This window comes from Podarcis melisellensis, assembly GCF_964234715.1.
Source record: "Podarcis melisellensis genome assembly, chromosome: 2".
Taxonomy (NCBI): Eukaryota; Metazoa; Chordata; class Lepidosauria; order Squamata; family Lacertidae; genus Podarcis; species Podarcis melisellensis.
The window spans coordinates 74,155,483-74,167,980 of NC_138529.1; the positions used below are offsets into that span (position 1 = coordinate 74,155,483).

General features: G+C 39.0%; 1 protein-coding gene and 1 long non-coding RNA gene across 4 annotated transcripts in view; one reads left to right on the plus strand and one right to left on the minus strand.

Annotated features, from left to right (window-relative positions):
• LOC309364301 overlaps nucleotides 1-6,695 on the plus strand; it is a 35,329-nt gene extending 28,634 nt beyond the window's left edge. The window contains exon 4 of the long non-coding RNA XR_014165802.1: nucleotides 6,551-6,695. This is a non-coding gene — a long non-coding RNA (uncharacterized lncRNA). The remainder of the gene's footprint in view (nucleotides 1-6,550) is intronic.
• SFMBT1 (Scm like with four mbt domains 1) overlaps nucleotides 1-12,498 on the minus strand; it is a 75,109-nt gene that overhangs the window by 24,764 nt on the left and 37,847 nt on the right. For all 3 annotated transcript variants that reach the window (XM_081901192.1, XM_081901191.1, XM_081901193.1), the window contains exons 3-5: nucleotides 9,565-9,659; nucleotides 1,332-1,572; nucleotides 676-764 (exon numbers count right to left, since the gene is read on the minus strand). In XM_081901192.1, coding sequence (XP_081757318.1) covers nucleotides 676-764; nucleotides 1,332-1,572; nucleotides 9,565-9,659 — 425 coding nt within the window. The remainder of the gene's footprint in view (nucleotides 1-675; nucleotides 765-1,331; nucleotides 1,573-9,564; nucleotides 9,660-12,498) is intronic.

Consider the following 12,498-nt stretch of genomic DNA (forward strand, 5'->3'; position numbering starts at 1 on the left):
TAATTAGCCCACATAACCACAAATAAATAAATAATAATAATAATTTATTTATACCCCGCCCATCTGGTGGGTTTCCCCAGCCACTCTGGGTGGCTCCCAACAGAATATTAAAAACACGATAAAACATCAAACATTAAAAACCTCCCTAAACAGGACTGCCTTCAGATGTCTTCTAAAAGTCAGATAGATGTTTCCTTGACATCTGATCTCTGGCTATCTTTGGAAGCATGGGGGAAAACTTTTCCAGTTTTACCAGAACAAAATGTTTTTCTTTTACATAAAAGCAGGAAAGCAAAATAGGTCGGCTACATCAAAAGACCTTCACTGGAGGAAAAATACCATTTTGAAAGTGTGTAGTTTTTAAAAAAAATAAAAATAAATAATCATTAAAGTATATTCTAAGAAGGGCCATGTTCCATTGAATTTAATATAATTTAGTTCTGAGCAGACATGGTTAGGAATGCTGCTTAAATTATATGTTTACATTTTATTGTGCCCTTTTAAACATGAATCCTCAGCTGTCAGAACATTCACTTTGTATAGGGAAAAATGAAGTTGTACCAGAAGACTATTGTAGCCGCAAAGTCTAACACAAAAGGCTTTAATATAGGTATTGGTTTAAGACGTAATAAGGGTGAAATATTTTTATTGCTGCCAATCCATGTGAACACTTACACCTTCTAGAAGAGTGGCAGGAGCACTGCATGCTCCTTTCAGAGTCTGCTGAAGGAATTCCTCCTGGTTAGAAATTTTATCTTTGATGCCTAAAAGAGAAAAAAAAATGTTGTTCAGTATTTACTCTTCCTATCTTATAATAACGTAGCATAGAGTTATATTTATGCTGGGGAAAGTCAACAGCTGGCCCCATGTCCAATCCTAAGGGGGAGATGGAGCAGCCAAGTAATTTCGTTGTCCCTGAGAGGGGGCAATGACAATAAATATTATTATTATTATTATTATATTAAGAAGATTTGCAACTTTTGCATTGCTCAGCAGCAGAACTTGAAGTTAGTAACATTTTTTTGTGTGTGATCTCAACCATCATTTCCCTAGAAGTCAAGCAGATAGTCATTACAAATATGAATGGGTCCAAAAGGTACATTAACAAATAGCCAAGTGAAAAAGAGATTCATCTACAGCTGTTTCAGCCAAGTCATGATAGTGTTTGCAGGTGTAATCGACACAAAGCGATTCTTAGTAGAAGTTTATGGACAGATGAGCACAGAAGATTATGCAAAAAGCTTAAAACAGGGCTTTGTCTCCTGCAATACACATCACCTGCAGGAGGTTTACTTTATTGAAACATTCTTCTCCCCATGGTGGACTGTTACCTTCAGGCACTTTGAGAGTCTTCTTGTTCTGCTCACACCACCCAATTGGATGCAAGTCAGCTGTCATGATGTCAAACCAAAAGTCGGCCTTCCTGTCCTCTCCATACCCATCATATCGCAATAGCAGTAATGGCCCACAAGTGGTAATGATTGTAGCAATCCAGTATGTATCAGGGCCAGGTTTGACAGCAACCTCTAGTTTCATGCCTGGTGCAAAGCCATTTTGCAGACTAGTGTCCACCTGAAAAGAGAGAGCAAGCAACACATCAATGCACGGCTCCATGGTTGCAATTTGATCACTTAATTTTAAAAACATTTTGCATGGATCTGGAACAACTTTTTTTAAAAAACCCAATGATGTAGAAACCAAGGAACAAACTTTTTTTGGATTTGCTTTTGATCAATGAAGAACCAACTGACAATGGGGTACCTTGGGAAAAATTGGCCACAAGATCTGGACACAATGATAAATGGCAAAGCAGAAGTAACATTAACTTATTTCAGAAGATTTTATCTCAACACCCAAAGGTAAGCTAACGCAGCTAGAAAACACCAATGACATGAGTGGGCAATTAAAAATAATAATTCTAAAATATCCATCGTGTGCTATCCAAACTCAGGAGAACAGATTAAATTTAACAGACCAATAAGGATGCAGAAAAAGCTTTTTAGTGATCTGGTGACCAAGTGAAAATTGTATAAAATGGATAGAAAGGTGTTACTAAGGATTGGTAACAAAGGAATCTGCTTCTCATGACAAAACCAAACAAATGTGGATTAGGAAGGAACATCAGAAATAAGGAGTTTCAAACCTATCCCAAGAGAAAGGCGATTAAAGTTAGATGACAAACATAACTGGTGACTTAGAAGGCAACTGTAGAAAATTGTCAGAAAAATTCAAGCCTGCAGCTTATGATGAAAACCTATCAGTCCTTGAGTTTAGACATTGCATAAAAAGTAAAGGAGACTGAGAAGAGTAATTTACATCCTATAATAAAGCAGGACAATGTTAAAAACAACAACACCCCACCTTAAACCTACAGCCAATAAACAATACATAGCATAGCAGACCATATTACACAATTTGATTTATAAGCATGCAGCAGATAATATGTTGCTTAAAGCCAAAGTGAATTAATTTTAAATGATCATATCACACAAGTTACTTTCCTCTTCAGCTGACATTAACAAGGGCAATCATATGTACATAACCAGTTCCAGCACTTTAATCTCATTTCTTGGGGGGGGGGGGGAGAGAGTAGGAAGAAAAGAAAAGCTTTCCCATGCATTTCAGTGTCAAGCATTTACACACCTCTCTTTGCATACAACATGTGTAATAAGGAAGCCATTATTAACTAAATTTGATTCCATTACTGGGTTAAATAACAGAACAGTAATAGAATATAAAATTCTGACACTTTTAAGTTTGGCATAAAAACTTCAATGCTTTCTCAGCACAAAATATAACCTCCCTTTCCTTACCAGACAACCCCTTTTCGAAATCCTATTTTTATTTATCTGTGTGCCACAGTACAACATACCACCACATGATCACCCCCAACTTGAATTAAAATTTTACACTTGTAAATCCTACTTCTGTATAGGAAAGAAAAATTGCTATGCACTGATCCTTAACAGGATAGCACGTTCAATAAAATAACTATTTGCATCAGGAGTAAAAACAGCATGTAATCCTCTCCCCAAAACAGAACCGAAGCTGGTGTCCCTTTCCATTAGATAAGCAAATGAAATTACAGTACTTTGCAGCATGTCATATGTATCAGGTTAGCTTCAAACCCATTCTACTGTTGTATTTTACACTGCATTAAAGGAGAAGTGTGCCTGCTAACATATATTGCCCTCCCCTTCTTTCCTGCAAGCATGGCATGAGATGCATCAAGCAGTTGAGGCAGAATCTGTTTCCTAAGATGTCACCCACAAAAATGCAAGAAAGGAATAATAATAATAATAATAAATTTTATTTATATCCCGCCCTCCCCAGCCGAAGCCGGGCTCAGGGCGGCTAACAACAATCAAATAATCAAACAGTCAAATAATCACACATTCTAAAAATATTTCATTATAAAAATTATAATGAAAGAGAGAATGAATCCCTTTCTTCTGAGGACATCTATGTGGCAAACATGGTAGGAACAACCAATAACCAACAGCAAGAGAAAGAAATACAAACAATTACAAGCACACTCAAAACAGGATTCACATCTTATTTGGTACAAATATTTGCGGCTGGAATATTTGTGGATTAGAAACATGATACAGTACTTATTATAAACTTGTCACTCATGCTCAAACAGCACCCTCTTATGGCAGTCTGGTAGGATTGCAGTGGGATGAAGAGTGAAGGGAACTAATTTCGTCCTTTTTTATTTGTGAGGGCATTCACTATGAAAAAAATAGTTGCAGGTGACCAGCTGTCTAGGAATGCAGGCATCCAAAATATAATCTGTAGATGTGACTGCAGCAATTATAATACTGATAGATTAATTACTTGGTAGATTTATAACTATTTAACTATTTATAACTATTTAAAAATAGTTAATTAAGCACACCTCTTTCCCCTGGCTTCTAATGGTTGCAAACTTCAGACCAGAAGAATTATGTGAATAAGACTAAAAATAACTTCCTGATTTAAAGTGTGGCGATTTAGACAATTGTGTGTGTAGCTATTTATCTATCTGCATGTTACTTTATAATGACCATGTTCACATGTAATTGTAAATGAAGAAATGTGCTTAATAAACCATATTGTGCCTAGTTACTCCCATTTCACTCCTCCCCTAGAGGGAAGAGGCTTAATTCTGCACCAGGAAGCTTAATTTTGCACCTGAGTTTAGGATCGTGGTGTCTTTCTCAACAAGCCATGACTGTTAATCCGACTTGTTGTTGCCTTACACATCAAGGCTTGCTAACTACAAACTACAATCCCAGGTTCAGATATTACACTAAGCACACACCCTCTCAGTTTGTTTGTCTGTTCATGCCAGGGGAGAGCAAAGCAGAAGCAATCAAGCTACATGCACCAGCACACAGCACATGCACAGTGGCTTATTAAACTAAACTTATTGGCTTACTGTTAAGCAAGTGGAAAAGCAAATTGATTAAGGGAAAAAAATATCTTCGGAATACAGCCCTAATAGAATTGCAACCCCAGTTGCATAGAAGACTGCAAAGGTATTACGTTAAGCCTGCCACAGGTTAATTACAGGGCAAGTATAGTTTGCACAGGTTCACAAAAGGCATTGATTTAGCCACAAGAGGGCAACCTTAGTTCTGTAAGGATGAAGCAGAAAGGTGCCGGTATAGATACTGAATAATTTGTGAACATGGAGAAACAGTGTTCCAATTTGGCTTAAATCCTTGAAGCAGCAAAGGCTTTAAATCTGTAAAGCAACAGTTTAGCTGAGTAAAATTGCGAGTGATATCCCAGCTTGAACTTTGCCAACTTTAATTATTATTTTTTAAGACTCCCTTGGATAGTCTGCAGTTGTGATGCACTTTTAAACAACAAAACAAAAGAGCAACCCAGCCAGAAACTGAAGTCAGAAGCTACTTCAGCATACTTCCCAAGTGAAATATATTTAAATATTTACTACGAAAAGTTAAAAAAAAAAAAGGAGCCATGCCAAGAACAAATCTCTATATTGCTGGGCAACCACAGCATACTTGCCTCTAGCTTTCTGCCCATTCTTCAACTCCCATCTTCCACAGGACTAAAGCCCTTTATTTATTAGTTTCTTCTGCAGACCCTTCTTTCAGGGATGACATGGGGCCACACCCATTTCCAAAACTTCTTTGAGTTTCAACAGCTTCTTTAAAAAAGCCCTGTCCCTGGTACATGCTACTTCTGCTGAGCCACACATGGATGTCTCAGCAACTCTACAGGGCTTACTGCAGACTATGATGAGGAATTCATAAAGTATATGATAAACGCACAGTGGTACCTTGGTTGTTGGACATAATCCGTTCCGGGAGTCTATTCGACTCCCGGGACGAAAACCAAGGTGCAGCTTCCGATTGGCTGCAGGAGCTTCCTCACTCAATTGGAAGCTGCGCCAGGTGCTCGGCTTCTGAAAAACTTCTGGGTTTGCAGTGCTCGGGAGCCAATTTGTTTGGGAGCCAAGCTGTTTGACAACCAAGGTACCATTGTATGTGCCAACCAATATGGGGACTCTTTTGTCCCAACAAGCTGCTTCCTTCTTCCACTACCCATTTTGAAACTGTCCAATCAAGAGCACCTAGAGAAGTAGGAACAAACCAAGCACTGTCCCAAAATCCAGCACTTTGCTCAAACACTTTTGCCGCCTATAATTTCCAAAAGCTACAATTAAAAAATCTGATAAATTGTATAGCAGCCAAACCAACTTAGGTGGGTTGGAACGACTGTGGAGGTTGCACTGACAATGAAGCTTTGCAAGTTCACTAAAGGAAAATAGTGGCATACTAGATGAGGATGGACTAAAGTCACAAAGGCGTGAACTAGCTTTTAAAAAGTTTATTTCAGAATACAATCCATTAAAACAACAATAAAATTACTAAGCAACAGTTAATAACAGTAGCAATCAGGTTTCTCCTCCAAATACCTCCTTAAAGGTAAAGGGACCCCTGACCATTATGTCCAGTCATGTCCGACTCTGGAGTTGCGGCCCTCATCTCGCTTTATTGGCCGAGGGAGCCGGACTACAGGTCATGTGGCCAACATGACCAAGCAGCTTCTGGCGAACCAGAGCAGCACACGGAAATGCCATTTACCTTCCCGCCGGAGTAGTACCTATTTATCTACTTGCACTTTGACGTGCTTTCGAACTGCTAGGTTGGCAGGAACAGGGACCGAGCAACAGGAGCTCACCCCATCACGGGAATTCGAACTGCCGACCTTCTGATCGGCAACTCCTATGCTCTGTGGTTTAACCCACAGTGCCACCCACGTCCCAAATACCTCCTTAGAAAATGTTTAATTAAAAAAAATACATTTTTATGTTATAAAATCAAAATAGCAGCAAGAATATTTTACTAGGGAATACAGAAAACAGGAGAAACGAAGGAATCTATATATAAAGGAATATTTTAAATGAAAGAAAAAATAATAGTTTTTACAATTATTCTTGGAAGGGGGTCCTTTAAGAGTATCTGATCAGTTTTTTAAGTATTATTTCTAAAGAGAAAGTGTTGACTATTATTTCATTATCTACTTTCCTCAGTGCACCTGGATCAAGTGGATGCTAACAAATTTCATTGAATCAAGAGCTACTCGATTCACATGTCACAGATACAGGCTGCTGGTGGAGCCTGCCTGGGTTTTGTATATTTGTAGAGAAAAATAAAACCATGCTGTTTGACCATAAATGCATTGTGCCTACTTCATTTATAAGCCTTAGTTTATGAGCTAGCTTTTCCAATATTGCTTACAGTATGCCACACTTGATAATACCATGTGTCTAATGTGGCTCCCAAGTGTCTAACGTGGCTCCCAATAACTCTTTCTAAGTCCTGATTATAATCACCCAGCTGAAGTGAGCAAATTGCTTATTAGGTCCTTATTAATTAAACCCAAGTTATGTTCCATACAGAAGTTTAGGAAGGCGAACTGAGGTGTTACTTGAAGATTAGTATCCCCACCCCCCAGAAAACTATGTTCCAGAAATCCTTACTTTTCTTACAGTCCCACCACATATGGAAATAAGTTCCAATTCAGGTGCAGTTCCTCCAGCATTTTATCTTCCGTTTATTCTGTGCTGATACTGATTTGAAGGGTGATTTTATCCAGATGTCTCTCCAAGTCTAATTATCTGTTTGTATTTTAAAATCCTGTTCTCAGGCATCCTTTAAACCCTGTGTTATACATGTATCAATATTTATTAGAAGATATCCAGCACCTTCCTTAATAACTGTTCCCAAGCAGTTAACTATCTGGTTGCAGCTGCTTTTACAGCTGCTTTCGCTATGAATGATGAAATTTCATTCAAAATAACCATTTGTGATTTCTTGAAGAATGGTCACTACCAATTTCTTTGGTCAATGGAATATTATTTTTTATAAAAACTGCACATTCCGCAAAACTTTTCACTTCCCAATCATTAATATACCATAAATATATCTTTATTATTAAAAGGAAGTGGTAAATCATGGGGATCATAGGGGAATATGCTGGCATTAATACTGTCACCTTTACTAGATTTTAATAATTGTTCATATAAATCTGCTTTTAATACACTGTATGTTCCTAAGTTTAGTTTTTGAAAATGGATGAACTTTTAAGGGAATTCTGTCTATCTCATACTGTTCTCAGTACACCCACTGTTTAGTGTCATCATCACTGATGTATAGGACCAGATGTTTAAACTGATGTGTCTCATAATACAGGGGAATATTTGGGATTATACATTCACCATGCAAGAACTGCTTATATAACAATGGTCTTTTAAGCGAGGGTTTCTTATATTGAAATATATAGCATTTTAATTTTCTCTGCCATAGGCAGAGCTGTTCCAGAAGGATCCAAATGGGCAATTATTGAATCAGATATGTCACCATCATTTCATAGCTTTTAGCTATGAGTCTATCCATCAATGAAAGTTTCTTCTTGCTAACACTGTATTTTGTAATTTTATACCAAATAGGGCCAAAATTTTGAAAAAAGAGGTTTATTAAGGTTTTTAATATTTTGGATGCCAAAATATCTAAAATTATGATGGCATGTGGGGATATTTAATTATTTAAAAACAAATGTTTTGGTGCTTCAGGGCTCAATGAAAACTCAAACTCTGATTTCTTAGCACTTACTCAAGTCCTGCCACCATTTTAAATGCTTCTAATTCAGCAAGCAATGGTTACACGGCTTCTAGCGGTATCGCTGTGGTTATATCAATGTAATCGGTGTATAGTAAAATATATATATTAATGTCCCTTACCCTGCACTGTATTTAAATGTTTGGATGACCTTATACGTTTATTGCCACAGATCATTTCCTGGTGGCGAGCCAAATCCTTCTCCAGCCAAAGAGGGCCCACAAAGCAGAAAGGGTGGCCTCAAATAAACACTGCCAGAACAGCCATACCTAAACTTTGTGAATAGTTCTCTGATTCCGTTGAACATGCTCTACTGAGCTGCCCCAGTGTTGAAGCAAGGTGGAACCACATCAAAGAGGCAAGCTATAACATGGCTATGCCTTCTTTTGACAAAAGAGAGCAGCAGATCGCCCACTGGTTTGAAGCCAGCATTAAGGATTTAGAATAGAACCATGTGTATCTTTTATCTTTGTTGGAAGCCACCCAGAGTGGCTGGGGAAACCCAACCAGATGGGCGGGGTACAAATAAATTATTATTATTATTATTATTATTATTATTATTATTATTATTATGTCTCCGGTAACAAGTCACTGTTCAGGGTGTCATTGAAAAAGTGATGCAGGTGGGGAACTAAAATATCTTTAAACTTTTTGTAAAATAACCCTGTACCTGGCGACTTGTTAAGCTGCCTAATATAGCTTCTACAGTCAAACCTCGGATCCCGAACACCTCCGTTTTGGAACATTTCAGCTCCCGAACGCCAAAAATCCGGAAGTAAATGCTCCAGTTTTCAAATGTTTTTCAGAAGCCAAATGTCCTATGCAGCTTCCGCTTGAGTGCAGGAAACTCCTGAAACCAATCAGAAGCTGTGCCTCGGTTGTCAAATGTTTCAGAAGCCGAACGAGCTTCTGGAACGGATTACGTTCCACAACTCAGGTTTGACTGTACTACCTCAACCACTGTTATTTGCATATATAAGGAGCTACTAGTTTCTTATTCCAGCAGAGAAAGTGGCACAGAATGACTAGCGCTGGATACAACCTGTTGCCCGTATAGAGCATTTGTACCAACTGCAAGAGATCTTATTCCGCACCAAATCACAGAAGGACAAAGAATCAATGGCCATTCTCTTTGAAAGTATGAACATTAGCCATTATTTAGATTGATCTCCAGCACCAACTGAAACACAAGGGCTGCCATGTAAGGCAAAGGACAGAAGCTCCCCACTAATGCCACATCCCCCTAATGGGACTTGTGAAGACATTTCAGAAGGCCAAATATAGGAGCAAAAAACCTAAACAGCTGCATTTTGATTTCTCAAACATACGAAACCAAAAGAGCTTCTTCACATTATGGCTCTCTGGGGATTAGAGCTCAAATAATGCATAAAAAAAGAGAGGAGAGGCTGACCAGATGCTCACTTACGTGTTTAAACGAGCCATGAGGTGCTGCTGTTGCTCCTGTATCTTCCAAATACTCCTCCCAATTGAATTCTGCTTCTTCCACACCTGATCCTGCATCTGTATTAAGCCAGAAAAAACACATAGTAGCTTTTAGGAGAAACACCGGTTTGCTACTTTAAATTCCTTACTTGTGAAGGGGTTGCTTTGGAAATACACTAAATGAGTATATTAAAAAGCCAGATGGACACCTTGTTTGTTAATACAGGTTTAGGGAACCTAATAAAACTATGCAAATATTCTGATGTATAATGCAACCAGAGATAAGGATGTCAACAAATTCCAGAATACTGGGAGTGGGAGACTACTTAAGATTGTACAGAGTACAGTGAGAAATTGGACGCTACAGATGCCACCTGTCCTGATCCAAGCCACTTATGTTAGCAGCCAGTGTGAATTACTGAAGTCCCCATGTTGATTTGGTGTCCTTGACACCCAAGATGTACTGAGGGTACTTCGGTAAGAAAAACCACTTGAGGAGGTACAACACGTATCAAAAGTAATTGGAATTCTGTGAAAAATAGGAACTATCTGCATGTTAAATTGGCTGAAAGCTCAGCCAAAAACACGGAACAGCAATCAAGAAAATGGCAGGAGGAAAAAAAAAAGAACATTACAGTAAAAGCTTAGGTGGTGGTCACTAAGCAACTTGCAAATACATGAGGAGAGGGCAGCAGCCCCTTCACAAACACATTTGATTTGTGACTTATGTCTGTAAGTAGTACACCCTTGATTTAATATGTGACAGGATCAATCCTTAAACAGATATATAGCTCACAAGGCCTGGCTGGGCTCTCTTTCCTTAACAGCTATATGTAACGCTCTCCACTCCAAAAGTAATGCCTCACGGATGAGTAGATGGGCTTCATTAGCTAAGCTCAGACTGACTATACAGTTGGTGTCAGATTTTGCAGTTACCATTTCAATTTGTGTAGCTAGTTTGCTCCCACCAAAGAATAACTTCTGTCATGATTTTAAATGCACATAGACACCTTATATACAGCAGGTTAGGTGTGTGCTGAGGTGTCTATATGGGAAAGATGGGTGGTACCAGTATTTTACAGCACAATCTTACAGCCCCACCTGCGCCCAGTAACAGAACTCATTTTTTTAAAAAAATACATTTAGTTATATGAAATCAGATCTGAATTTGAGAGATCATAAATTCCTGCTTTTGCTTATTCCTTTTGTTTTTGAGCCAACACACTAGTCCCCAATCAGTATTACACTAACATTCTGGATACCTGAATTGATTTCTATGGGGCGCCAATCACTTCCCCATTAGGGAAGACCAACATAAAAGGCTTAAAAACAAGCCAAGAAGCTCCTTCTCTAAACAGAGGGAGTTTCACTCCAGACTTCTCTTTGTATAACTGGCTAGAGCTGCTTTCCTAAATGTCAGTCACTGCTATGACGTCATTCATTGGTTATCAACGCTGAGAAGACAGGAGTAGGCCAGCTTTTCACAAACAAATGAGACTGTATGTTTTGCTTCACCTCCGTAAATGCTAGAAACATTTTGTTTAATGGAATCTGAGAGTCGTGGCTCATATGGGTGGCAACTGCTCCCCCACAGACACCTACAGGGACCAGGTGGGCCTATGAGCATTCTCTAACATTACCCTGCACTGTGTGACTTCTCCTGCCCCTTTGAGCAACTTGTGCTCATAAAATAGTGACTGTTTTATGAATAAGTGGGTCCTGCCTGGAGGTGTGTCTGAAGATTGGCAGGAGAGGTGCTGTTGTAGCTGTGCCACTGGGGTGGATGGAAGGTGGGGCCTTGGAGTCATCTTGTATGCCAAGTATGAGCATGCAGAGGGTGTACCCCCATCGTTGAGAGTTCATGCTCTGCTTCTGGATGGGTAGCTTGTGGGCATCATTGCCAGCATTGGCACTGATGGGTGGGCTATGGCGGCATTTCCGGAGACGATGAACGTTTCTCGCTTTTATGCCTTTTTGTACTTTCTCATTGTGCGTCTCCCCCCTCTCCTCCTGGGCTGAGCATACACTGGAAACTGCACAGCTGATGTAGCAGTAGCATATCTCCTGTCCTGACATAATGAGAGTATAGGATTGCTCTGTTAGTACATAACCAGCTTCACATATAATTCCTTTGTCTAGCCTGAAGTCTCTTTAATTGCATCTTCTGTAACTGAAAAATCTGCATACTTGTCAGAGAAGAATTTCAGGAAACTCTCTGTCAAGTTTGCAAATTCAAAGACATGTTGTAGTAAGAAATTAAGCTGCATGTTATTATTTATAATACCTGGGCAGTAAACACTGGGTTGGGCTGGTTATGAAATGCAGAACAGCAATAGTACTGTCAATGCCGTACTCAATTCTTTAAGGACTAACTCTTCCTCTCACAGGAAGTGAAGTGGGTAGGAAAAAAGCCAAATTTCAACATTAATGAAAAATTCTAACACTTCCAAGTCTCTATTTATGGCAGATTGCATCACCCACATTCAATATACTGCATGCAATGTTACTCGCTTTGTCAGCATATTTATTCCTTGAAAGAGAAAAGGCCACACACTCTCAAAATGTACAGCTCACAGCATTTGAGGCCACAGAATATGAAACCACAATAAGCATTAGCAAAGTTCCACATTCTGTACTTACGTGTGGTTTGTGATTATATCAAGCAGAATCACACAATTCAAGCTCTTATGTGAGACAGCTCATCACCTATGCTCCATCTAAACAAGTTCTGTGAAGTGGGCATAAACTTTAAGAATAATTTCTGCAAATTCAAAGAAGCGATAGCTGTAAACTCTATACTTGTTTAAAATACAGCAGGAGGAGCACAGAAATGAAAGCGAAAACACACTGGCTGGGTTTAGACATGACAGAACAATGAGTTGTGGTTTATGCACAAGCCTTGGGCTTGTGTGCCCAT